General features: G+C 39.6%; 2 protein-coding genes across 4 annotated transcripts; both read left to right on the forward strand.

Annotated features, from left to right (window-relative positions):
* The first annotated feature begins 1,023 nt into the window (after positions 1-1,023).
* si:ch211-159e12.5 (uncharacterized) lies at positions 1,024-6,964 on the forward strand. The gene is made up of 3 exons (XM_017450112.3): positions 1,024-1,120; positions 1,706-1,799; positions 2,746-6,964. Exons 2-3 carry the CDS (start codon positions 1,714-1,716, stop codon positions 6,707-6,709), a joined length of 4,050 nt encoding a protein of 1,349 aa, XP_017305601.1. The 5' UTR covers positions 1,024-1,120; positions 1,706-1,713; the 3' UTR covers positions 6,710-6,964.
* A 553-nt stretch (positions 6,965-7,517) lies between these two features.
* slc11a2 (solute carrier family 11 member 2) lies at positions 7,518-27,487 on the forward strand. 3 transcript variants are annotated; one of them, XM_017496450.3, is made up of 17 exons: positions 7,518-7,658; positions 11,030-11,089; positions 13,907-14,031; positions 14,429-14,548; positions 14,866-14,985; positions 15,827-15,933; positions 16,024-16,094; positions 16,209-16,276; positions 16,605-16,760; positions 16,998-17,156; positions 17,407-17,493; positions 17,603-17,722; positions 18,408-18,557; positions 18,962-19,035; positions 19,244-19,397; positions 20,131-20,184; positions 25,039-27,487. In XM_017496450.3, exons 2-17 carry the CDS (start codon positions 11,056-11,058, stop codon positions 25,099-25,101), a joined length of 1,662 nt encoding a protein of 553 aa, XP_017351939.1. In that variant the 5' UTR covers positions 7,518-7,658; positions 11,030-11,055; the 3' UTR covers positions 25,102-27,487.
* The last annotated feature ends 133 nt before the right edge of the window (positions 27,488-27,620 follow it).

Genomic DNA, 27,620 nt, shown 5'->3' on the forward strand with positions numbered 1-27,620 from the left:
ATCTGTTATTTTTGTGTTTAATCGATCAGCAATGTTCAGTACAGCAAACTCCTGAGTAAAGTATTGAATCCTGGAACAGGAACTAAAATTAGGACACACCTACTGACTTGTGTTCTTTTACAGTGCGTACAGGAAGTTTTTTGTGATTGTTGCAGCCAAAAATGCTTTTGCTTCGGATTAAAAAAAAAAAAAAAGTTTTCACTTTTTTTGAAATCGTAATCGCAGGGAATAGTCCTGCTCTTTCACAGTGGTGTTTGCTGGTAAATGAGAGCTTTTATCTGTACTCATGTTCTATGCACGTGAATGGAAGAGGGCTTTGGCTGAATGCGTGTCATGACGTCACATTACCCAAATCTGCAGAAAATCTGCAATAGATTAGAAAAATTGTGGCTCCTCCGAATATCGCAGTTTCCCTGATTTTGTGTTAATTTCTGTGATCACAAAATCATTCAATCCTGGAGGGGGTGACTTTATTAAAAATTATTAAAAAGTTGTAGACACACACACACACACACCAGCTGTAAATCTGCACCACTCAGTCATGTTAGATGATTTTACTGATGTGAAAAATAAATAAATAAATATATTTTTTAGAAATGTATAATTATATATTATAATAAAATGTGGTTATTAGCACTGTAGTGATTGTATTCTGTGTGTGTTGGAGGATTTTGTGGATTTTGCAGCATGTTGTTGAGCTCAGTGTGTTTGAGTCCGCTTTGTTTCTGCAACAAAAACCATGACTTTCAAAACCTGCTGATCTACACATTACTGTGTGTGTGTGTGTGTGTGTGTGTGTGTGTGTGTGTGTGTGTTAGGTTCTTTCTCCCCTCCAGACTCTGGGAGTGTTTACATTCACAACAGCAACTTTGTTCAATTTAATTACATTCCTCATGAGCTTGTTGGCAAGAGGGCGGAGTTTTAACACCGAATAAAAACCTGAGATGATTGTAAATGAAAAGTGGGCGGGGTCACAGTGAAAACAGGAGAATCTCAAAACATCACTCCTCATGATGAGCTGCTGGACTTCAAATCGTACAGCACGTGTGTGTGTGTGAGTGTGTGTGACATTGTGTGAGTGTGTGAGACGCTGATTTACTCTGTATGTGTGTGTGTAAAGGTAAATAATTATTTAATCAGATTCTCTCTGAGTTCAGTTATACACTATCTTATTTTATATACAATTATATTTAAATTTTATGTTTATTTAAACTGTCTATTTAATGTCTTTAACATTTACAGTTTTATTTAGAGAAGGGTAATGTTATTCATTATTTGGAATGCTGTCCTAATATTTATCCTTCTATAGAACATACCTAAATGTAAATTAATAATAATAATAATAATAATAATAATAATAATTTAAAGAACAATTATTGACTTTATAGCTGAATAGAGTGTATTTGCTCTTTTGCAAATGAGTGAATTTGATTATTACACCTTTTTCCTTTTTTGTGTTCTTTATTCCTTTATAAACAATGAAGTTTTTCCGTATGTTTACTGTCAGATTTAGATTAGATTTAGATTGAATAAACAAGAGTTTCACTATACATTGTTTATAATATATAAAAGCTGTTATTTGTTTATCATGTTGCTCGTGTGATGTGTTTGTATGTTGTATGATATGATTGTGTAGTAGTGTGTATTCTGAATTTCTTCTAAATAAATGAATGTAAATTTAAATTTTTGATCATTTTGAAATCAGCGTAACTGATGGAACTGTTGGACATAAGAGAGAGAAACTTCTCTGGATGTGATAAATACAGAACTTTTCCAGGACGGAGCTCGTCTTCACACACGTGAGTAACACTCTTTAGTTTTTAAATTTTCTACTAGAACAACATTTAATCTTGTTCTAAACGTTAAAACTCAGAATTAGAAAAGGTTCTCAGTCATGAACTCATCATTTAGTAACTGAAGCTCATGTGAGAACATGATTTAATCCTAGCATCTGAAACAAACCCACTTTAAAACACTTTAAAAGTATTTCAGTGAAATGTTTAGGCATTTTATTTACATTAACATTAACACAAGTCACTTAATCGCCTTTAAAGCAGCAGTGTGTTAAGTTTAGAACCTTATGCTGCCTTTCAACGTAAAATACAATAAAATAAAAAAATAGAGAAATTCAACATGACTCCGCCCACTCTGCTGATCAAGTGGGCGTGGCTCAGTGGCTCCATTTGAACTGAGCCGGGGCATATTTTCCAGTTTGAAATTATAATACTCATCAAATCCTCTAGATGGCAGTATTGCAAAGGTCTTGTTTCTTGCTGTGATTCTTTTTTGTTTGTTTTTTTATTTGGTGTATTTTATTTTAAACTGCACTTTTATATGAACATATTTCAAGCAGCATATAATTTACTTACAGACTCTTTTTTGTATCTTTTTTGTATCACTTGTTTCATTTATATACAGCTCTTAGACGATAAATAAAATAAAAATGAACTGAGATATCCGTTCAGAGGCATGATGAAAAACTCGACATTGGAAAACGTAAAGGAAAATTTCAGGATTACAAATTATTCTAAACAAAGTGATTAACCTGGTCAGATCCCAGAAGCAGATTAGATTAGATTAGATTAGATTAGATTAGACCTTATAACTAAATTTAACCTGAAAATATTTAGTACATACTGTCTCCTAATAACTATTTAGTATTTTTACTAGAATGACTAGAACACTGATTATTCTGGCGCTGTCCCAAACTTCACCAGGTCATCTCTCTCCTCGTTTTCTTTTCAGATATCACAGAAGCCTCGGAGAACCCATCAGCTGGGAATCAGCAGGATCCAGAAGTGTAAAGAACCAAGTAAACTGGACCACTGAGTGTGGACGATGTCCTGAGTTTACTGATCACGAGACAGAAAAGCAGAGAGGTCTGATAGAGAGACAAAGGGAAAGAAGAGAGAAGGAGATGATGGTGAAAAGAGGGGATTTGAGTAATCAATGGCAACCCGTTACCACACACTACAGACAAGAGAAGGATAAAGATGGGTTCGGGGCTAACAGTTACAGAGAGCTGGAGGAATGGGCGAGGCGGTGTTATTTTAACTCTCTCTCCAGGAGGAGACGTCTTCAGGGAGAGATGTGGAGCGAAATCCAAAATGCACTGAAAGCTGAGAGGATATCAGGTTCTGCAAGCAGATCAGTCAGCACAGAACCCAGTCAGAGATCCGGTGTAAAGATCTCAGAGAACAAATTTAACCTTGTCCCATCTCACCAGCCTCCTCCGTACACTTCTGTGAAACACGATTCTTCTGGGAAAATGTTAAATGAGCGAGTCGAGAGCAAAGTCCTGAGTTCTTCTTGGAGCCGACCTCCAGACTACACACCACCTCCACCATACACCTCTCGACCCGACTGGAACAAACTAACGGGAACGCTGAGGGAACCAGTCCTCAGTATGGAGAACAGATTTGGAAGCAGACCACATAATGTAAGACAAATGGAACATTGTTCTGTCCCGTTCTCAGACAGAAGACAACATATACGATGTTCATCAGGTGATGGGACACCAGGAACCGTTAACTTTCCAGGTCCTGCCAGAACACAACATCAACAGGAACATTGGCCCTTGGTTCAGATAAAGAACCAACAACATGTTTTCACACCAGAATCATCAGGACATCATGAGAAGTATCAGACATCACATTCAGATATAACACTAACCAAACCCAAGAGAAGACGAAGAAGTGAAGGAACAGTGTTCTGTTTAGTTTCTCACATGGGTCTTTCCAGTTCTCCTAATGATGAACCACCTAAAAGCCAATCCTTTCCTCTTTTTAAAGACTCAACTTTTACAGGGACTCGAGAACGAGTCCAGCTGGCAGATGAAGCTGATTCACGTCGATCATTAACCTCTTTTAACCTAGACCCTACACCGGAAGAACCCAGAGAGGAACATCAAAACCAGAGTGGCAGAAATGTAAGACTTTCTAAACACATAGAGGAACTGAGAAATGGCAGAGAGGAACTGAGAAAGCAGAGTACTGAGGAAAGACACAAAAAGAAATGTGAAGACACAGACTCTAACAAGGACAAGGACAATATTACTCCTGCTGTGTCTTCTAAATCCACAACACATCACCAAACCACACTGAAGTTTCCCTTATGGAAGGAACCCAGATCACACCACTGCTCTAATGGTGTTCTGGAGAAAATAAATAAACCAGACAGAGGTATTAACAGGAAAGATCAATGTGAACAATCAGAACCAAGAAATAACACAAATGAGACAAATACAGGTCTCATGGTCATCGATGCAACTTGTGTGGTCATCAAAGTCGAGTTCATTGTTCCTCCTGAAAAGGAACACGTCCAGTATGTCAGCTCTGATTCTAACCGTGACCACAAACCCACTGAACAGGCTACAGACGGAGGTTCAGTGCACAAGAACATTAACCAAACAAGACACACATCCAGTGAAGTCCAACCTAAACATGAGACTTTAAAGGAAAGAGCAGAGAGAATTCTGGGAATTGTACTTCAGAATTCCTTTAACGAAGCACACACACTGGAGGAAACCACTCAGATGGAAAATTCCAGCATCAAACAGACTCATGAAACTTCAGAGGGATTTGCTGAAGCTGAATCTGAAAGTTGGTTAAAAGCAGAGTGTGAAAATTCTCCAACCCCAATAACATCCACACCAAATGAGGAAGAACCTCCAAGCTCAGTGTCAGAAGCTGAAGCCATACTGGAAATATCTGAGGTGACTCACGGAGATGACGTGAACGCTCGTACTGGACATCAGATCATGAAGAGCACTAAACAGGAAAATGAAGTCAAGTCAGTAGACAGGAAGTTCATCCCGGATGGAAACTTCTTAACAGTTGTGAATGACATTAAGGAGAAACAGCTTAAGAAGTGCTCTGATGGCAGCCCCTCAGGTGAGAGTCATGGTTTTCAGAATCTCAACCAAACCATCCTGAGAAACACCAACTTCAGTCAGAAATGTAGGAGAAGAGAAGACAACCTCTTACATAAAACAGACGAGAGACAGGATCTCTATCAAATGCTTCTTGGTAGAAGTGTGGAAAATGCCAACGAGCCATTTAGTCAAGAAGATACACCCACTGAGGGAAGCTCCTCAAATTTAAGAGGAGATCATGTTGAAAACATTAGTGATCTCCTGGCTGATACAGGTGACATACAGAATAAAGGCTCAATCCTTCCTAACAGGTACGAGCCAGATACTAGTAAAGTGTTTGACCAAGAGGGTAGGCCCTCAGAGGAGAACCCATCAATCACCTTTCATAACCAGCAAAGAACAAGTGAGATGTTCAGCCTGGAAGGTGGTCAGGAGAACCTGTTAAATCTGCAGAGTCTCTGCCTAAACCCCCTGAGCACATCTGAGACACTTCACCAAGAAAGCAGTCCCAATCAGAACCTTCTTTCATATTCAGGAGATCCTCAAGTTTCTCCACCTTTTCTCAAACATCATGTGGAAAACCCAAATGAGTCATTTGGTCATGAAGGTATTCACAGAGGAGAACATCTCTCAGATGTCTATCCAAGCCTCCTCCATAGCTCTGTGCTGAACACTAGTGACACACTTGTCCAAGATGACCTCCTGAGAGAGGACCGACCTTCATATGCAAAACATGATGCAAATAATCTTTACCAAACTCTCCCCGGTAACAGTATGAAAAACACAAGCGAGTCATGTGACCAAGAGGATGCGCTCGCTGAAAAGAACCTCTCGAGGGATGTAAATAATCTTCATCATTCCTTCACTGTAACAGATATTAGAGAGTGTTTTGATGAGAAAAGTGAGGAGAACCTCCTTGGACATGTCGATCAGTGTGTTTATAATTTTAATGAAGGCAAACATCCTGAAACCACTGACATGAAGAATTTCAGCCCTAACCTTCTGGAGAACATTGAGGAAAATCCTGAGTCACTTGAGCAAGAAGCTAGTTCAAAGAAAGACACCCTTTTAGATGATCTAAAGAATCTTGGTCCTGTCCTGTTTCGTAGCTCTAGTGAGTTATTCGAGCAAGAAGATCATGAAGGTATAACATCTCCCTCACCTGACTTTCACCACACACTAAGTAAAGAAGAGTTAACATCTAGTTTATTTTCCACTTCACACTCTGAGATATCTCCTCCTCCTCATGACTGTGTGTCTTCCACCTTTCCATCTCCTCTGTTACCTGCAGATCGTTCTTCTCACTCCAGACCTTCTGACAGTTTATCTGAGATCACTAGCGCTCATGCCCAAGTCTGTTCTTCAGCGTCGTCCACGGCACCAAAATCCATCAGAGTGAAACAGTGTCCAGAGTTGCTGTGGGACGCCATGAGCCGCATTCGCAAACACACCGCTCCTGATTCAGAGAGTGAGGACGAAGAGGCTGAATTCTGGGATTCGGTGGAAAACACAGAAGATGATTTGATTAATGTGAGTGAAAAGACTGGAATTAAAGAAGAGGGATGTGTGCTGGAGGAAAGATCAGGTTACTCTGGGAATAACTTAAAGGATGGGATTAAAGCGCCATCAGAAGAAGAGAGACATCTGGGTGAAAGGAAAGATGGTGATGATGATGATGATGATGATGATGATGATTCACTATCGAGCAGCAGTGTGGACAGTCAGGACACAGTTATAGAGGGTGAAGGTGAGCTGAACTTTCTGGAAACTGACGAAGAGGAGAAGAAGAACCAGGAATCTGCTTTATTCAGTGAGAAAACTGAGAATAACATTTAACTGTAAGAAAAAAAAAACACTGTTTTAGACAATAATCCATTAAACTGACGCATTATTGTCTACAAACGTATGCGCGTGCGCCCGCGTGTGTGTGTGATTGAATGCAAAGTGGGAAAATTCCCACACGTCTCCTGTTACACAACACAGTGTTGTATTTTTGTGCCTCATGTGGATTTGACTACATTAAAATTATAATTCAGTAAAATGACTAAAATTTTTAAAAATATTTTTAAGTGGAAACAGTTTTACTGACATAAAAATGATTAAACAGAAACTTAAAGTATTTAAATTATGCTTACATTACTAAAGTCACAATAATTCTGATTATTATTATTATTATTATTATTATTATTATTATTATTATTATTATTATTATTTACACACTGTGTTTGAAAGCAAAATAAATCTGAATTTTTAAAACAAACAAACAAAAAATAATCATATTTAAACTCGGTCTCTTAGTGTGTAAGGTGTTTGTATCGATAGAATACCCGGATGAAACGGCGGGCTCTGATTGGTCCGAATGACAGCTACGTTCCATTAACGGACATGTAGTTTTACAAAAAGTCTACACACCCACACCCACACCCACACATACAATATATATATATATATATATATATATATATATATATATATATATATATATATATATATATATATATATATATATATATATATATATATATATATATATATATATATATATATATATTTCACCCGTACAGGCGAATCTGTATTAATTTCAACGCTTCTGAATTTCCACTCTGTTGTGGATTTTATTATGAAAAAGAAGAACTGTACTTCTGGCGGATATGACGTCAGGCAGGAGGCGCTCTCGTGATGTGTACAGTGTAATGATAGTAGTAAGCTGTAACCTTTCACGCGCGCGAGCGTGTGTGTGGAATTAAAAGTTACCTGGATAAATGCTCACAGCTCCAGTTCACCTGTAAGTAAGGTAAGAGTTTGTGTGTGTGTGTGTGTGTGTGTGTGTGTGTATATATATATATATATATATATACATGTTAGTTACTGACCTTAAACCATCATAGGAACAATTTTTCTCTTCTTTCCGACTTTAATCCATTTTTTCCCTCTGATGTATGTTACACATTAATTCACCACATTACTGTCATTATTATTATTATTATTATTATTATTATTATTATTATTATGATTATTATTATTATTTAAGTATTAATATATTTATAAACCTATATTACATCCGGATGTTCAGCAGCTGTGAAATTATAATCTGCTGGTTTTTCTTTTCAAAATCTAAAATAAATAAATTAATTATAAAGCACAGGTTCAAACACCGAACTTATATAAAACTAATAATAACTCACCCTGTGTGTGTGTGTGTGTGTGTGTGTGTGTGTGTGTGTGTGTGTATATGTATATATTTGTGTATGTGTGTATGTATGTATGTATGTATGTATGTCTATATATTTGTGTATGTATGTATGTATGTATGTATGTGTATATATTTGTCTGTGTATGTATGTATGTATGTATGTATGTATGTGTATATATTTGTGTATTTGTATGTTTGTGTATGTGTGTGTATGTATGTATGTGTATATATTTGTGTATGTATGTGTGTGTATGTACGTATGTATGTATGTGTATATACTTGTGTATGTATGTGTGTGTGTTGATGTACTCAGTGGTAAATTATTGCCATTTTTTAAATGAGTGTTTTGCATGTGGGGTCACAGTACGGACACATCAGTGTTGATGGGATTAAATCACACTCGCTGTGTGTGTGTGTGTGTGTGTGTGTCACTTTGTGTGTGTGTCACTTTGTGTGTGTGTCACTTTGTGTGTGTGTCACTTTGTGTGTGTGTCACTGTATGTGTGTGTGTCACTGTGTGTGTGTGTGTCACTGTGTGTGTGTCGGTGTGTCAGACACATTCAGTGTTTAAATATGTGGGTTTTTTGCGTTTGAATATGTAAATTATTTTCTTTTCTGGGGGCCTGTACCATGAAGCAGGTTTAGGTGGCTCTACAGGTGAGTTTGTAGGTACTTTGTGCTGACCCTGGGTTTTAGGTACCATGAAAGTGGCTCGTGTTCAACGCCATAGTTACTTACGCTCCGGGGCAGGCTCTGTTCTGAGTAAGAGAACTCAAACCCTTGGACCAATCAGCTGTGAGCAAAGTGTCGTATAAGTGACGCAACTAATTCAGCTCGGTGTCTGTTGCAGTGGCTTCACCGTTTCTTCGTGATCCTGTGGACTTCTCTGTGCAAACTGAACTTCACAGAGAAAGAGTTTTTAGGGATAAACAAAATCCTCTGGATATCCCTGATACTTACCTCCATGAAAAATATAGATTTTCCGCAGAATCTCGTATCTTTGTGAACTTCTCGAGCCGCACGTTAAAAATCTGAAACTCCGAAGCTCTTCCTGTAGCACAGACAGTACCTGCTGCTGTGCAGTTCTTTGAGAGTGGTACATATTTGCATGTGATGCGGTTAATTCAGACCTAATACATTTTCACAAATTGATCTTTATTTTTTAAATATTTAATAAAAACTGTTTATACTTGTATTAAATGAAGTGACGTGAAAGATGTCGGGATAGAAGTGTTCAATCCGTTTATTCTGACTGTGAGCCTGTAAAAGTAAAATGATACATTTACACACTCAGTAAAGTTCTTTGGTGGTCGAGACGCTGCTGCTGTTTGTGATTAGTGTAGATTTAAATTCCTCATATTTCCCCATAATCATTTCCTACTCTTTAACAGGAGGTATACACACCTGCTTTTCCCCGTGTTGAACGCTATTGGCTGTTCGGTGTGCATGCACTCGTGGACTAATCCTAATTTAAGGACCAAGGCCTGAGTTTACTGAGAAAGCTGATCTTCGGTGTCATGGTAACAATAACTAATCCCGTAACCCTGAGTTTGTTCAACTAGCTTCATGGTACAGGCCGCTGGTCTCTTTATTGGTATTTAATGAGACAGTACGTGATGTTACGTTCAGTGGAAAATTAAACTCAACTTTAAACCCTCGCATTCTGAATTCCACATAATTACAGAAGCATTTACCCACAGCCTGGAAGGAGGAGACAAAACATAAACAAGAAACACTAAAAGCAGGGGTCGTCCCTCTCTCCGTTAGGTCTCGTTAGCACTCGGTTATAGAGCATCAGCACGAGGATCAGGAGAGCAGCAGTCTGTGATGAAGTGTTAGAGGCTTCCAGCTTTTGTAAACCTGAGAGCGAGCGTCTTAACTGCTCAAGAGTATTATACAGCAAAAATATTTCCTGGATCCAGATGTGTTTCTGCTTAAGAAAAATGTCTCGTCTGGCTAAAACAGCGTAAAAGAGGAAACCTGGTGAGTCGAGGCTAAAAGTCTGAGGAAACGTCCAGAACATATGAAGATGGTTTGTAGGAGACTGTAAGCATCACTCCTGTCTGGGGAAAGTTCAGCCCATTTGGTAGAAGAGCTTTATGGAGAACCTGACATCCCAGTACGCCGAGTCTGGCACATGTGGATGAAGAATCAGATTCAGAACATCTCACCACTGTTCATCAGTAACAGAAGCTCCCAGGACAAGAGAGAGAGAGAGAGAGAGAGAGTCAGTGAGAGTCAGCAAGAGAGAGAGAGAGAGAGTGAGTCAGGGAGAGAGAGAAAGAGAGTCAGGGAGAGAGAGAGAGAGAGAGAGAGAGTCAGGGAGAGAGAGAGAGAGTCAGGGAGAGAGAGAGAGAGAGTCAGGGAAAGCGAGAGAGTCAGGGAGAGAGAGAGAGTCGGAGAGAGAGAGAGTCAGGGTCTGCATTAAATTACTTATTAATTTATAAATAACTGAAATGAGATGCTTTTGTTCTGCACTTGAAGTGATGAAGTGAGAAAGTGGTGAAGTGATGAAGTGGGAATTCAGGAGAACACGATGGAAGAAATATTATGCAAATTCTATGGTTCTGGCACACAGCGACTCCACCCCCTGATTAAATTACTAAACTGTAGCCCTATTACAATAGCAATTCTGCTGACAAAACCAATAAACCTTGTGTGTGTGTGTGTGTGTGTGTGTGTGTGTGTGTGTGTGTGTGTGTGTGTGTGTGTGTGTGTGTGTTCTGTTATTGTTATCAGTGTTAGTGTTGTCTGTTTGTGTGTGATAGTGAAGATGAAGTGAGTAAATTCCTGTGCTGGTGTTTGTGTCAGTATTTTATAAATTAAAACAGAAAAGTGGGCGGAGTTCACATTTATTAAAATTTTTCAGATACGTTTTAAAATCTGTTTCTATATTTGTACATGAAAATATATCAAATATTGTTCAACCTCTCTCTCTCTCTCTCTCTCTCTCTCTCTCTCAGACTGTGCTCGTGACAGAAACTCCACCATGAGGCGGAATAAAGACTCCAACTGTGTGGAAGGTGAGGATTAGATTAATGTTATCACATTACACACACACACACACACACACACACACACACACACAGTTCTATCTGTTCTCATGCTACCTGATCTGTTACACACACAGCAGAGAGAGAGAGAATGATGGCAGGAGGGAATATTCGCCGCATCGGGACTCGTTTATCTTTCAGTAAAAGTTGTGTGTAAGTGTGTGCGTGAACCGAAACTCAGAAATGCAGATTTTCTTCGTACTCGTGCATATTTTGATCACCGTAAAGTACAAAACGTGTTCCTGACTCAGCTCATTTACATGTAGCGACACCCACAAAACTCCATAAAAGGTAAAGTGCACAGACAGCTGGGAGCATGAAATGAGCCATCAGGATAAAGACTGAAGTGGAGGTTATTTTGACTCACTTTTATACCAATAATATTTATTATTATTAATATGGCAGAGAGGGTGGGGTGGGGGGGGTCTGGTGTAGATGTTGTACACAGAGAGAGGAGACCTGGAGATGTGCTCAGCTAAACGCACCGCTCTCTGCAGGGCTTTGAGTTCCTGGATTGAGCGGGTTCTGTACGACTCTGAGATGCACTGAGTCAGTAAACTTTCTTTATCCCCAGTATATAAAGTTTTCAGGATCGCTGTGGAGACCCTGCATCTCCTCAGCAGTCTCAGATGGTACAACCCTTGTCTGGCTTTTTTCACCAGAGCTTTATTGTGATGAGTCCAGGTCAGGTCCTCAGAGATGTGTACTCTCCACATGGGTCCTGCCAATCTCCAGTGGGGTGTAGTTACTCTGCTGCCTCTTCCTGAAGTCCACCACCAGCTGCTTGGTTTTGTTGATGTTGTTGGAGTGACCGTTACCCTGGGCCAGGCCGTGGTGCCCCAGTGAGGGACAATGGTGTTGAAGGCTGAACTCTAGTCTATAAACAGCAGCCTTACATAATTCCCTAAATCTCCTGTTGTCCGTATGGATTGTATCATAACCGACTGATTCCTTTTATTTCTATTAGTTTATGTGTGTGTTGGTTCGCTTTCTTTATTTTTATATTCTTTAATTAATGATGGTAAAATAAAACATCTGGTCTTCACTAAATGTCCTGGATGGAGCTCTGAGTCCTGAAAGTTTCTCATGAAAACCAAATGTCATGTGTGAACACTCTTGTGAATGATTTACGAATAAATCCAGCTCGATAAATGAGGCTCTGTGTGTGTGTGTGTGTGTGTGTGTGTGTGTGTGTGTGGGGGTGGGTGGTCTGTCAGTGTGTAAATAATAATTCAACGCTAAATCCACATAATTATAGTTCAGGAAGAATCTCACGCTGACTCTTGCTTTTCTCTACATTATTAAAATAAACACACACCACACACACACACACACACACACACACACAGTGTAATAGACACTGATGATGTTGTTATTCTCAGTACACGTGCGTGTGTATGAGTTGTTGCTATAGAAACAGTGATGTATTAGAGCAAGGAGCGCATTAATATAATCCTGGGATCTGGATTAAACGAACACGAGTCGCAATTCTGACCTGAAAACTGCCAGTGTCATTTTTGTCCATTTTCAGCTGTACATTTTTACTGCAGCAAGTTCATTCAGATCTTGAACTTGAAGATGATGAAGATGATGATGATGATGATGATGCTGTAAAACCTGAGCTCTTTACATTTTATGGCTTTCTGTATCTCATATATTTCCTGTTCGTCTGCTGACAGGAAGAATAATTACTGCTTTATTACAGATTTAATCACGAGAGAGCATTACAGCGACAGTTCACCCACTGTCACACTCACTCTCTCTCTCTCACACACACTCACACACACACACTGTGTAGGGTTTTATTAGAACACATTCCTGAGCACTAAGCAGAAACACGTCCGGCGTTGTGTAATTCCACGTGGTTTATTCTCTCTGTTCAAGGCCACATAAAGTGCAGACGTCATTAAATCTGTTCCAGGGTCGTGTCCCAAACCGCAATCAGCATTACAACACAAGTGTTCAGTGTATAGTGTGTGTGAGTGTGTGAGTGAGTGTATGAGAGAGTGTGTGTGAGTGAGTGTATGAGAGTGTGTGAGTGTGTGAGTGAGTGTATGAGTGAGTGAGTGTGTGAGTGAGTGTGTGACAGTGTATGAGCATGAGAGAGTGTGTGTGTGAGTTAGTATGAGAGTGAGTGAGTGAGTGTATGAGAGTGAGTGTGAGTGTGTGAGTGAGTGTATGAGTGTGTGGGAATGAGAGTGTGTGTGAGTGAGTGAGTATGTGTGTGAGTGAGTGTGTGAGTGAGTGTGTGACAGTGTGTATGAGAGTGAGTGAGTGTGTGAGTGTGTGTGTGACAGTGTATGAGCGTGAGTGAGTGTACGAGAGTGAGTGCGAGAGTGTATGAGAGTGAGTGAGAATGAATGAGTGAGTGAGTGTGTGTGGGTGTGTGAGAATGAGTATGAGAGTGTGTGAGTGAGTGAGTGAGTGTATGAGAGTGAGTGTGTGTGAGAGTGAATGTGTGTGACAGAGTGAGTGAGTGTGTGAGTGAGTGTACGAGAGTGAGTGTATGAGAGTGAGTGAGTGTGTGGGTGAGTGAGTGTATGAGAGTGTGAATGAGTGTGTGTGTGTGTGTTTGTGTGTGGAAACTCTGTAAACCACAGTAATCATGAAGCGGGATAAATCACTATTTCACACGTTGTACATGTTTAAAATCCGTTAGCTGGCTGTCTCACAGGTCACCTGACCACAGGGTCACGTCTGATTGGACATCACAACTACACATCCTCTTTAAAGTGTTCAGTTTCTTTCTCAGTGTTTATAACTGACCGTTATTTAATTTCCTGTTAGAGTTGTCCCCCGATCACAACGGTGTGATTCAGACCATCTACAGCTCCATCAGTCCATCTGAGGAGCAGTCCAACATCTCCACATACTTCGAGGAGAAAGTTCCGGTACCTGAAGATGTCACACAGGTGGGAGGATAACATTCCTAAGAATAAGAATAATGTATATTTCTAATTAATAAAGTGATAAGCGTTTGGGTTTTTGGGTTGTGTTTAAAATCAGTTTGTGGTGGACTCTCTCTCTTTCTCTCTCTCTCTCTTCCCCTCTCTCTCTCTCTCTCCCCGCTCTCTCTCTTCCCCCTCTCTCTCTCCTTCCCCCCGTTCTCTCTCTCTCTCCCTCTATTCCCCTCTCCTCTCTCTCTCCCTCGCCCCTCTCCCTTCCCCTCTCTCTCTCTCTCTCTCTCTCTCTCTCTCTCTCTCTCTCTCTCTCCCTCTCACCCCCTCTGTCCCTTCCCCTCCCTCTCTCTCTTTCTATCCCTACCCCCCCCCCCTTCCACCCCCCCCTCCCCCGGTCGCTGTTCTGCAGGTTTTTAGTTTCCGGAAGCTTTGGGCCTTCACCGGACCGGGTTTCCTGATGAGCATCGCTTATTTAGACCCCGGGAACATCGAGTCAGACCTTCAGTCAGGAGCTGTAGCGGGGTTTAAGGTGAAGATTATTTATTGTCGTTTACTCGCTCTATCTCTCAGACCTAATTATATAAATATATTACTTTTAAGGTTGATGTGAATGCATGAGCCTGAGTTATATCTGATTTGATATTTGATTATATATGTGTGTGTTTTGGCCTTAAACTGTTCACATGGTCAGATTTTGGACATTTTCTCTTTACTATTCTTCTGAAAACTGAACTTTCTCCTCGTTGGAACCATGTTTCTCTTTTACATCTTTCTCACACAAAGGTCTAGTATTTTAAACTCTGTTTGCCTTCAAAAAACATTTTTATTGCATTTTTATTGCTTTAGCTCCTGTGGGTGCTCCTCGGTGCCACCATCATTGGTCTCCTCCTGCAGCGTCTGGCTGCTCGGCTCGGCGTCGTTACAGGGATGCATTTAGCTGAAGTTTGTCATCGACAATATCCCACTGTGAGTTTACTTTAACGCTGTAACACAACGCTGTAATGTAATGCCACGCTGTAACACTCTACTGTAACGCCATGCTGTAATACTCTACTGTAATTCCACACTGTAACACTCTACTGTAATGCCACGCTGTAACACTACTGTAACACTCTACTGTAACGCCACGTTGTAACGCCACGCTGTAACGCCACGCTGTAACACTGCTGTAGCACTCTGCTGTAACGCCACGCTGTAACATTCTGCTGTAATGCCATGCTATAATGCCACACTGTAACACTCTTCTGTAACACTCTGCTGTAACACCACGCTGTAACACTCTGCTGTAACACTCTACTGTAACGCCACACTGTAACACTCTACTGTAACGCCACGCTGTTATACTCTGCTGTAACGCCACGCTGTAACACTCTACTGTAACGCCATGCTGTAACGCCACGCTGTAACGCCACGCTGTAACGCCACGCTGTAACACTCTGCTGTAATGCCACGCTGTAATGCCACGCTGTACCGCCACACTGTACCGCCACACTGTACCGCCACACTGTAACACTCTATGGTAACGCCACGCTGTAACGCTCTGCTGTAACACTCTGCTGTAACGCCATGCTGTAACACTCTGCTGTAACACTCTACTGTAACGCCACGCTGTAACACTCTTCTGTAACACTCTGCTGTAACACCACGCTGTAATGCCATGCTGTAATACCACGCTGTAACACAACACTGTAATACTGTAACGTAGCATGAGAGGGTTGATGAGGATGAGAAGAGGATGATGATGATGATGGTAATGGTGATGAAGATGATGATAATGATGTCATTCTGTAACTGATTTCCTCGTCAGGTTCCTCGGATCATCCTGTGGTTGATGGTTGAGCTGGCCATCATTGGCTCTGACATGCAGGAAGTGATTGGCTGTGCCATCGCCTTCAACCTGCTGTCTGTGGGCAGGTAAGTACGTTTATTATTATTATTATTATTATTATTATTATTATTAATTGATAAATGAAAATAATTGAATCGATTGATTCCTCACCTCAGGATCCCTCTGTGGGCCGGAGTACTCATCACCATTGTTGATACGTTTGTTTTCCTGTTTCTGGATAAATACGGTGAGTTCCACAGACTAAACCTTCATAAAATAGTCGTAATAATGGAATGAAATTAAGAGCGTGTGTACGCTTCTGATTGCGTCTCATTATACTGTGATGATGTCGTTATGAAAGGTTTGCGTAAACTGGAAGCTTTCTTTGGTTTCCTCATCACCATCATGGCAGTGACCTTCGGCTACCAGGTAAAAACAATCAGTGTTTAAAATCATCATTTTAATCAGTTAATTAACATTAAAAATGTAAATATTTAATTTAACTGTTCTCAATTTTTTCTTCAGTTATGTTCTTTTGCATGTTTTAGTAATTAATAATGTGTGTTTTGTGTTTGTTTTAAATGTGTTTTAATATGAAATGTTACTTTTAGTAGTGTTTATTTGACCTGCAGTGTGTGTGTAATGTTTTTTTTTCTGTGCTGTGTGTGTGTGTGTGTGTGTGTAATGTTTTTTTCCTGTGCTGTGTGCAGGTATATATTGTTTGTTTAGTGTAACTGTGTGTAATTGTGTCCCGCAGTATGTGCGTGTGGCCCCGGACCAGGGCGCGGTGTTAAAGGGGCTGTTTGTTCCGTACTGTCAGGGCTGCGGTCCTGTTCAGTTAGAGCAGGCAGTTGGGATTGTTGGAGCTGTTATAATGCCTCATAACATCTACCTGCACTCTGCCCTCGTTAAGGTAATGGATCTCACAGATATGTTTATTCTGTGTGAGGTGTTTATACACGCAGGAACACACACACAGATCAACACACACTCCTGAGACACTTACAGTGCCTCTACAGGAGATCTGCTATAACATAAACCCGTGTTCATTCTCAGACTGTGGAACCTGACTGTGTTTAATGAGATGTGAATAATTAATGAAGGTGTTAATGAGCCTTTGATGTGTTGTGTTGTATTGTTTTGTTTACAGTCGCGACAGGTAGATCGAGCAAACAAGAGGGAGGTGAAGGAGGCGAATAAATATTTCTTTATCGAGTCCTGCATTGCGCTCTTCATCTCCTTCCTCATCAACGTGTTCGTGGTGGCCGTGTTCGCCGAGGCCTTCTACAATAAAACCAACATGGAAGTGGTGAGACTCGCTAACGGCTACACCTGTGTGTGTGTGTGTGTGTGTGTGTGTGTGTGTGTGTGTGTGTGTGTGTGTGTGTGAGAGAGAGGGAGAGAGAGAGAAAGAGAGAGAGAGAGAGAGAGAGAGAATGAATGTATTATGTTATTACACATCTCGCTGTTGTGATTTAAATGTGCACCTTTTAACTTTTAAACGTGTTTCTGGACCTGTAATAAACTTTCTGTGTGTGTGTGTGTGTGTGTGTATATAGAATCAGCAATGTAATGAGACTGGAAGTATACACTCAAACCTGTTCCCGCTCAACAACAACACACTGCAAGTCGACATCTACAAAGGGGTACAACACGCACACACACACACACGCACACACAGACTGATAGACACATGCAGCCTGATAAAGTGTGTGTGTGTGTGTGTGTGTGTGTGTGTGTGTGTGTGTTTATCAGGGTGTGGTCCTGGGCTGTTTCTTTGGGCCTGCAGCATTGTATATCTGGGCGGTGGGGATTCTGGCAGCGGGTCAGAGCTCCACCATGACAGGGACCTACTCCGGCCAGTTCGTCATGGAGGTCAGTTATTATACACACACTACACATACACACACTACACATGTACACACTACACATATACATACATACACTACATACACACACTACATATACACACACTACATGTATGTACAGTGTCCTCCAAAAGTATTGGAACATGAGGCCAATTCACTATACACTGAAGACATTTGGGTTTGAGATCAGACGATGAATGAGACGTTAGATCAGAATTTCAGCTTCATTTCCTGATGGCATCTAGATGCTAATTAAACTAATTGGAACATGGCACCTTTGGTGTCAGACCACCTAGTTTTTAGGTGAGCAAAAGTACTGGAGCAGATATTCTTAATGTAAATAAAACTTAATATTTGGTTTAATATCCCTTGAATGCAAGTCGGTATTCCAGTTCATCCCAAAAGATGTTCAGTTGTTCCACCTTCTTCCAACCTTCACACACTGTGTCTTCATGGAGCCGCTTTGTGTACAGGAATGTCGTTATTTTGGAGCAGTGTTTGGGTTTCTTAGTCCAGCGAAGGGAAACTGTACAGTTACAGAGTACAGAGACGTTCTGTACAACTGTGTGCTTCAGCGTTTGTGTGCATAATTAACTTTAATAATGAAAACCTTTGTAAATAGTAATATAATAAAGTAGTAATATAGTCGCCCCCCCCCTTCCCCTCTCTCTCTCTCTCTCTCTCTCTCTCAGGGTTTTTTGAACCTGCGCTGGTCTCGGTTTGCGCGTGTGTTGTTAACACGCTCCATTGCGATCTTCCCCACGCTGCTCGTGGCCATATTCCAGGATGTTACACATTTAACTGGCATGAATGATTTCCTCAACGTACTGCAGAGCATGCAGGTGAGTTAACCAGTTCAGTGTGCGAGTTAACCAGTCCAGTGTGTGAGTTAACCAGTCCAGCGTGTGAGTTAACCAGTCCAGTGTGTGAGTTAACCAGTCCAGCGTGTGAGTTAACCAGTCCAGCGTGCGAGTTAACCAGTCCAGCGTGCGAGTTAACCAGTCCAGTGTGCGAGTTAACCAGTTCAGTGTGTGAATTAACCACGCCGTTGTGCGAGTTAACCAGTTCATTCTACACAGATGTTTATAATAACATGTTGATGTGTAATCATCTGTTTGTGTGTGTGTGTAGGGGGGGATTAGTGTGTGTAATTGTAGAGAGGTGTATGTGTGGGGGGGGGATTAGTGTGTGTAATTGTAGAGAGGTGTGTGTGTTTATTTCCTCATGTGTTTTGTTTCACACACAGCTTCCGTTTGCTCTGATCCCTATACTGACCTTCACCAGCCTCACACCCATCATGAACGACTTCGCCAATGGCCTGTATGTCTATCTCTCTCTCATGTGCACACACACACACACACACACTGTAATTATTACATATTATTGATTGAAAATGCATATGGCTTGGGTGGGAGACAGAGAGACAGTAGTGAGACAGCGCCCTCTGGCTGTCTGTATCAGACTGATACAGTGAGACTCTTTACAATATTCTGATGATATAATTGTGTGTGTGTGTGTGTGTGTGCAGGTTCTGGAAGATCGGAGGTGGTCTCACCATCCTGTTGGTGTGTGCCATCAATCTGTACTTTGTGGTGGTGTATGTGACGGCTCTGAAAAGTGTGCTGCTCTACGTCTTTGCTGCTCTGCTCTCCATCGCTTACCTCTGCTTCGTCATCTACCTGGTGGGAAACGCTTACACACACACACACACACACACACACACACACACACACACATACAGTAACACACGGTGAGGATGAGTGTGGTTCACAGTGAAGAGCAAAATAATTTGAACATCCATGTAACTGAAGGAAACACACCTGTGAGCTCAGTTGTCTCCTGATCATCGCTCTGTTATTAAGCGTAATGAAGTCACAGATTTCTTATTATTGTGCTGTTACACGATAATAACCCCTGCCTCTTACCCCAGCGCGTGCTGTTACACGATAATAACCCCTGCCTCTTACCCCAGGTGTGCTGTTACACGATAATAACGCCTGCCTCTTACCCCATGCGTGCTGTTACACGATAATAACCCCTGCCTCTTACCCCAGCGCGTGCTGTTACACGATAATAACCCCTGCCTCTTACCCCTCGAAGTGGATTAATTGACTGAGGCACTGACATTGGAGACTCCTTCCATAAATGTTAAATGAATGTCTCCTAATGAAAAGACTTCACATCAATAGTCAAATGTTTTAACAAAAATAAAGCACCTTCTGACCAATCAGATTCCAGAACTGAGCCGTGCTGTGGTAGATCCACTTTCAGCCCATGCTTAACACTTCTTTTTTTAAATTATTTAGATATTTAGGAGGATTTTTTTTTCTTTTTAGTTTTATTTCAGTAAAACACTCTGAAATGTGTTTGTGTGTGATATGGTTTTAAAACTAAATATGGTTGTGTTTCCTGTAGGCATGGCGGTGTCTGATCGCTCTGGGCGTGTCCTGTGTGGATGTTTGTGGCAGGGTAAGAAACCCACCCACTGTGCTCATAGAGGAACAGCTGGAGTATGACTCCTAAAGCACACACATACACTAACTTTTACCTCTTCAGAACAAAACATTCCTGAAACAGTAAACACACACAGAGACTGGTGTATAGGTGTGCGTGTGTGTGTGTGTACTGCAGTGTTTTATAGATATTAATGATCCTGAGCACTGATGTCATTATGAGTACCAGGTGTGTGAGAATATAATAAAATGCACACAATTATTGTCTAATTAATGAGTAATTATTAAATCATTTGTTTAAAGCTCTGGTGAATTTCGCTCTCTGACACGTACACACCTGGTTTAGAAATCTGTAGAATTTAAACTGTGATAAACTGTGAATTTATACTGAATTAAACCTTTACAGGATTTCGTAAAAACGTTTCAATGCTTACAAGTTTAAAAGTTTAAAAACATTGTTTCTCATTAAATCTGCTGAATAATTAGTGAAATGAAATGAAACGCTCTGTATCTGATCTACACAACACACCCTGAGCCGCTATACTGTATTTACAGTGAGTTCCATAAGTATTTGGACAGCGAGGCAGTAATGTTGCCTCTGTTCACCACCACAATGGATTTAAAATGAAATGATCAGGATGTGATTGAAGTGTGATTAGTGGACACTCCGCTCTCCCACCTGAGCCACAGCCGGTCATGAAATAACGAGGAAACAGTTATGAAACTTCTCATCAGTCAAATGGATAAATTCACATGTTTAACATCTATATCCTGAATTTATATATTTCTGTAAAGCTGTTCTGGGACAATTTCCACTGTTAAACACGCTATACAAATAAAACTGAATTTAACTGTCCAATTATTTTTGAGCCTGTGAAAATGGACGGACTTTGGAATAAATGGCTGTAATTCCTAAACAGTTCATGCAATATTTTTGTTAAACCCCTTGAATTAAAGCTGAGAGTCAAATCACATCCGGATTATTTCATTTTAAATTCAGTGTGGTGGTTTACAGAGGTAACATTACTGTCTCGCTGTCCAAATACTTATGGACCAGACTGTATGTTGAAAACACGCTAATTAGCTGTAACGCTAATGTAACGTTCTGTGGTTTTATTAAACGTAGTGTTTGATTTGCTGTGATTTTAGATTCTAGATTTAATTTCTGTTTTGTTATGTGAAAGGAGGAATAAATTGAATGTCCTGTTCATTCATATCTGTTTAATAATTTATATCTGTCTAATAACGTTATATTTAATGTTGGAAATGTGTTTAATTTCTTTTACGATATTGTTTCCTTATGATTATACATAATGCTGGATTAGCGCTAGCATAGCGGACAACATCTAAAATATGTATTTATAAGTATTTTTAGGAATAAATAACTTATTAATAGACCTAAATAAAATAATCAGTAGGTCACTGAAACTCAAACTGGATGATTTTAACAGATCATAAAATGTTTCATGTTAGTTTCACACTTCAACTGCAGCTTTAAATAATTATTCATGAAAATATATATATGTAAATAAAGAGAGAGTATTGTCACATTGGGGTCAATATGTAATCTATTAACACACAACTTCCCCTTGGCGGCGTCCCATTGGCAGCGTCCCCTTGGCGGAATCCCCTTGGCCTCCATTTTAAGGGCCGTTCTGTTATTTTTCTCTCGAGTAAAGTTTGTTACAAAATTTTACCCAGCATGCATTTCTGTACAGTTTCTGTTCCTAAGTAAAAGCCAAAACTCTTCATAAGTGTGAATTTGTTTTTTTGTTTTTTTTTGTTTTGTTTTTTTTTAATTAGATTTAACATAAATTGTATTTTAGAATCTGTGTGAGGTTTATTAAGTTAAACACCTGATTTTTGTTCACATGTTTACGGGCACTGAGGTACACATGTGCTTATAACTGCAGAATAAATGTAGAGTTTAAATTAAATTAAAGTTTTATTCAAGGCTGTAAATTCTGAAGTAAACGCACATTGTCCATGTTTGTCTTTGGGGAAAATAAAAAGAATTGAATTACAAACATGTTTGTACCTGAAAGTCTTTTACTACTGAGTTAAACAAAGTAAAATATACATATATACTTCTAAAATTAGTCCTTTTGTTAAATGTTTCAAAAACTAGCTTTTAGATAACAGCTAATTAATCAAATCAAACTAATTAACTAACGCCAACTAGTTAGCATTTTATCCGATTAGCAAACTGACATGACTGTACAGAATAAATGTGTGCTAATAAAAGTCTGTTTTATATATATATATATATATATATATATATATATATATATATATATATATATATATATATATATATATATAGAGTATCTCACAAAAGTGAGTACACCCCTCACATTTTTGTAAATATTTGATTATATCTTTTAATGTGACAATACTGGAGAAATGACACTTTGCTACAATGTAAAGTAGTGAGTGTACAGCTTGTATAACAGTGTAAATTTTCTGTCCCCTCAAAATAACTCAACACACAGCCATTAAAGTCTAAACCGTTGGCAACAAAAGTGAGTACACCCCTAAGTGAAAATGTCCAAATTGGGCCCAAAGTGTCAATATTTTGTGTGGCCACCATTATTTTTCAGCACTGCCTTAATCCTCTTGGGCATGGAGTTCACCAGAGCTTCACAGGCTGCCAATGGAGTCCTCTTCCACTCCTCCATGACGACACCACGGAGCTGGTGGATGTTAGAGACCTTGTGCTCCTCCACCTTCCTTTTTGAGGATGCCCCACAGATGCTCAATAGGGTTCAGGTCTGGAGACTTGCTTGGCCAGTCCATCACCTTCACCCTCAGTTTCTTTAGCAAGGCAGTGGTCATCTTGGAGGTGTGTTTGGGGTCGTTATCATGCTGGAATACTGCCCTGCAGCCCAGTCTCCAAAGGGAGGGGATCATGCTCTGCTTCAGTATTTCACGGTTCGTGTTGGCATTCATGGTTCCCTCAATGAACTGTAGCTCCCCAGTGCCGGCAGCACTCATGCAGCCCCAGACCATGACACTCCCACCACCATGCTTGACTGTAGGCAAGACACACTTGTCTTTGTACTCCTCACCTGGTTGCTGCCACACACGTTTCACACCATCTGAACCAAATAAGTTTATCTTGGTCTCATCAGACCACAGGACATGGTTCCAGTAATCCATGTCCTGTGGTCTGCTTGTCTTCATCAAACTGTTTGCGGGTTTTCTTGTGCATCATCTGTAGAAGAGGCTTCTTTCTGGGACGACAGCCATGCAGACCATTTTAATGCAGTGTGCGGCGTATGGTCTGAGCACTGACAGGCTGACCCCACACCCCTTCAACCTCTGCAGCAATGCTGGCAGCGCTCATACGTCTATTTCCCAAAGACAGCCTCTGGATATGACGCTGAGCACGTGCACTCAACTTCTTTGGTCGACCATGGCGAGGCCTGTTCTGAGTGGAACCTGTCCTGTTAAACCGCTATATGGTCTTGGCCACCGTTCTGCAGCTCAGTGTCAGGGTCTTCGCAATCTTCTTATAGCCTAGGCCATCTTTATGTAGAGCAACAATTATTTTTTTCAGATCCTGAGAGTTCTCTGCCATGAGGTGCCATGTTGAACTTCCAGTGACCAGTATGAGGGTGTGTGAGAGCGATGACACCAAATTTAACACACCTGCTCCCCATTCACTCCTTGTATGTGAGACCTTGTAACACTAACAAGTCACTTGACACCGGGGAGGGAAAATGGCTAACTGGACCCAATTTGGACATTTTCACTTAGGGGTGTACTCACTTTTGTTGCCAGCGGTTTAGACATTAATGGCTGTGTGTTGAGTTATTTTGAGGGGACAGCAAATTTACACTGTTACACAAGATGTACACTCACTACTTTACATTGTAGCAAAGTGTCATTTCTTCAGTGTTGTCACATGAAAAGCTATAATCAAATATTTACAAAAAATGTGAGGGGTGTACTCACTTTTGGGAGATACTGTGTATATGTATGTATGTATTTGTGTGTGTATATATATATATATATATATATATATATATATATATATATATATATATATATATATATATATATATATATAATGTGCGTGTGTGTGTGTATATACAAGTTTTTATAACTTCCACAATGATATACTTCTCCCTGTTTATATACGAGTGACATTTAGCTAGTTAGCTTGCTAGCATGCTACATAGGCAGCAAAATGAACATTTAAAGCATTTTCTATACCTAAAATGAGATTTTAGTTTGTATTTGTTTACTTAATAAAACTTCAGTGCTTTATGCTGCTAATTATTTCACAAACTAACACTAACAATAATTCATTTAGCATGTTAGCTAATTAGCTAAGCTGGTGTGACTGTAGAGTGTATATGATAAAGTTTATGGGGTCTTTATAAGCTGTAATTAATGTAATGAGCTGGATTTAAAGTCTTGTGTTAAATGTTGTTGCAAGCTGCTTTAGTTCAGGAAACTTCCACAGTAAGTGCACACCGTCTTTATCTTTATTATCTTCTTACATCTGCTTACATTCTTACATTTATCTTTATCTTTATTCTGGTTTTAATGGAGATGTGGAGTTTAGCAACATGTAAAAGTCCTGCATGCGACCTGCAGTTAAGGCGTGATGATGGAAATGAGCTTAACTTTCACTCACAGATCAGTTCAGATTCTCTCTCCACACACACAGGCATGTACACACACTATCTTAAACACACATAAACACACACCCTCTTTCTCTCTCTCTCTCTCACACACTCTCACACACACTCAGTCACACACAACCACACACACACACACACTGCTGTGTAATACTGTGTAATAATGGTGATGTTGACTTCCTGTTGTGTAATGTTGAGTTCTGTGTGTTTATGATGTTCAGGTTGTGCAGAGCCACATGGACTCGTACCTGCTGAACAACCTCGACACAGACCAGGAGCGATAACATACACACAGCTGGGTTGTTGTTATTCTTATTCTTCTTATTATTATTGTTATTGTTTTTATTATTATTATTATTATTATTATTATTATTATTAAGTTTTTAAGGAGTGAAGTGGACACTCTGACCAGAACACTGGACTGTCACTTCCTGTAGTACGCACTACTTAGTGATGTTTTGTCCCCAACACCAAGCTGTATATTTTGATTTTTATTGTTTAGCGAGGTTAGCATACACAGCTAAAGTTCTGAATATTATTTTACAATCTATTAGTGAATTTGCATACAGCCAGTAGTAGCGCAGGGGGCATGTCTGTGTGCATAAACCCTGAACCGCTCTGATCTGCATCAGTCGTTTATATCTCTATTTACAGTTTATTATAATAAGCTACTGAAGCCCCTCCCAATACTCTACAGTGAGCCACGCCTACTTCCTCACCTGACCTGCTGAATCACCTGAACACTGAGAGATCAACACTGCAATCATTTCATTTAACACCTGACAGAAATGTTATTAAATAAGCAGTTTTACACTTCAATGCATAAAAGACCAAAATATTATATTTCAAATTCTAACAATTACAGGAGAGCATTCATAAATATTTTATAAATACAAATAATAACACACTTCTGACTGCGCTGTAGGAAAATAATCCACACTGAGGGGTTTTATTCAACATCAGGGTTAATTATGTTCCTATAACAGCACATCCCCAAGTGTTTTATTCCTCTTACACCACAGCATCGATTACCCTCTTCATTTATTCATGAATGACGCTTTATACTTTTTATCCATTTATAGCTACATTTTATGCTGTGGTGTGTCAGTGAAGCAAGTTAGTTCCTGTTCTCACTTACATTATTACAGCAGCTATAAACACTTCTTTCCTCACCATCTCTCTATTCTCTCTCTTTCCCTTTTTTATTCTCTCTGTATTCTCTCTCTTTATTCTCTCTCTCCACATTACTAGGATAAAAAACTAAATACAGTTTGTGAGAAACAGTAAAGAAGTGTAAACTCCTCTGTCCTGAAGATGTTGAAAAACTTAGTTACAGCTTTACCTCTGACTGTTACACAGCGCTGACCTTGGAGACTCCTTCCATACATGTTACATAAGCTCCTCAACAAAATGATCAAAAATTGTCCGCTGTACACGCCCCTGTGAACGAGCCATTACTATAGAAACGATAAGGTATTATAATTAGAGCGAGCGCAGTAATATAAAGCTGCGCTGCTCTCAGAGCTGCTGTTATAGAGAACTAATCACCTTCTGAATGAGGAATGTAAACACACTGTGGTGTAAAATGTTTAATGCTGAAGTTTCTTTGTGGTGTAACAGTCAGTTGGTTAGATTTATGATGTATGAATTTAGGGATTATTTTAATGATTGTGTTTTATTTTGAAGCTGATTTTTGTAAATGATATTAAACTCACGTTTATCCCAAAGAGAAAGAGACACTGAGCCAGTATTAAACAGGTTTATTTTAGTGTAAAACACTCACTGTCATTCAGTAAATATGTTAAATTCCAGGTGTGTATACACAATCAGCACAGTTACTAAATTATTATAGTAATAATTATAGTATTATAGAGTATTAATTATATTCTGATTTATTGTCATTTCTTTGTGCTAAACGTTACATTCCGAGTCGCTGAGAGACTCAGAGGCTTTACCACAACTCAGCTCTGTGATAAATAATATTTATATTTATATCTAAGTAATTTATATAAAGTATTTGCTGGATTCCGAATGAGAAACTGTTCCAGGTGAAAAGTCACCGTTTGGGATTTTTATCTTTTTTACTCTGTGCCTTATACAGCAGGAAAATTAATGTTTTACAGATTCCTGATTCAGTTCTACTTCCTCTGGCTCCGCCTCTGGCATTACCTAGCCACGCCCCTGACGACGGTTCCCACCTGCCTGTGATAAATATCACTGTGTCACTAGTGTGTATCCTGTAAAGCCTTGATAAAGGTCTAGTCCGTTACCTCACTTAAATTTATTTACATGTTGATAATCAAACATAGTTGTAGGGGCATGGCCTGGTCAGATCGGGGCAGAGCTAAGGCAGGGGAAAAAAACACAAGGTTTGTAACTGAAGCACTCTGTATGAAGTGTCGTCATGGCAAAGAGATGTTAAGTCTGGTGACAGTGTTGATGATATTTAAAGTGTTTGTATTACATATTTTTGGATATTTTTTATGACCCAATAAGCAAATGAGCTGCTCAGAGTGATTCCTAGTTAAACTCTGATTGTAAAACAGATTATTTGTGATGTTTGATCGTTAATTTGTGCCACAAGTTTTATTTTCTCTAGCAGAAAATAATTCTTTATTGTGTCCGGATTTATACACATTAATAATAAACTCATCTGATTTTATTCTCAAATGAGTGATTTATTATAATATTTAAAAATACATATATATTATTTGATCGGATAATAAATCTCATAATATATAAATCTCAATGTTTTTATAGTGCTTATAAAATATATTTACAAACTTTATTTATAATCCTATAA

Source organism: Ictalurus punctatus, chromosome 21 (genome assembly GCF_001660625.3).
Source record: "Ictalurus punctatus breed USDA103 chromosome 21, Coco_2.0, whole genome shotgun sequence".
NCBI classification, from domain to species: Eukaryota; Metazoa; Chordata; class Actinopteri; order Siluriformes; family Ictaluridae; genus Ictalurus; species Ictalurus punctatus.

Excerpts from the sequence above, each read along its gene's own strand:
- si:ch211-159e12.5 (XM_017450112.3), top strand. The coding sequence starts at position 1,714 with ATGGAACTGTTGGACATAAGAGAGAGAAACTTCTCTGGATGTGATAAA. Across the intron at positions 1,800-2,745 it reads CGGAGCTCGTCTTCACACAC|ATATCACAGAAGCCTCGGAG; the intron begins GTGAGTAACACT and ends TTTTCTTTTCAG.
- slc11a2 (XM_017496450.3), top strand. The coding sequence starts at position 11,056 with ATGAGGCGGAATAAAGACTCCAACTGTGTGGAAG. Across the intron at positions 15,934-16,023 it reads AACCTGCTGTCTGTGGGCAG|GATCCCTCTGTGGGCCGGAG; the intron begins GTAAGTACGTTT and ends TCCTCACCTCAG. Across the intron at positions 16,095-16,208 it reads CCTGTTTCTGGATAAATACG|GTTTGCGTAAACTGGAAGCT; the intron begins GTGAGTTCCACA and ends TCGTTATGAAAG.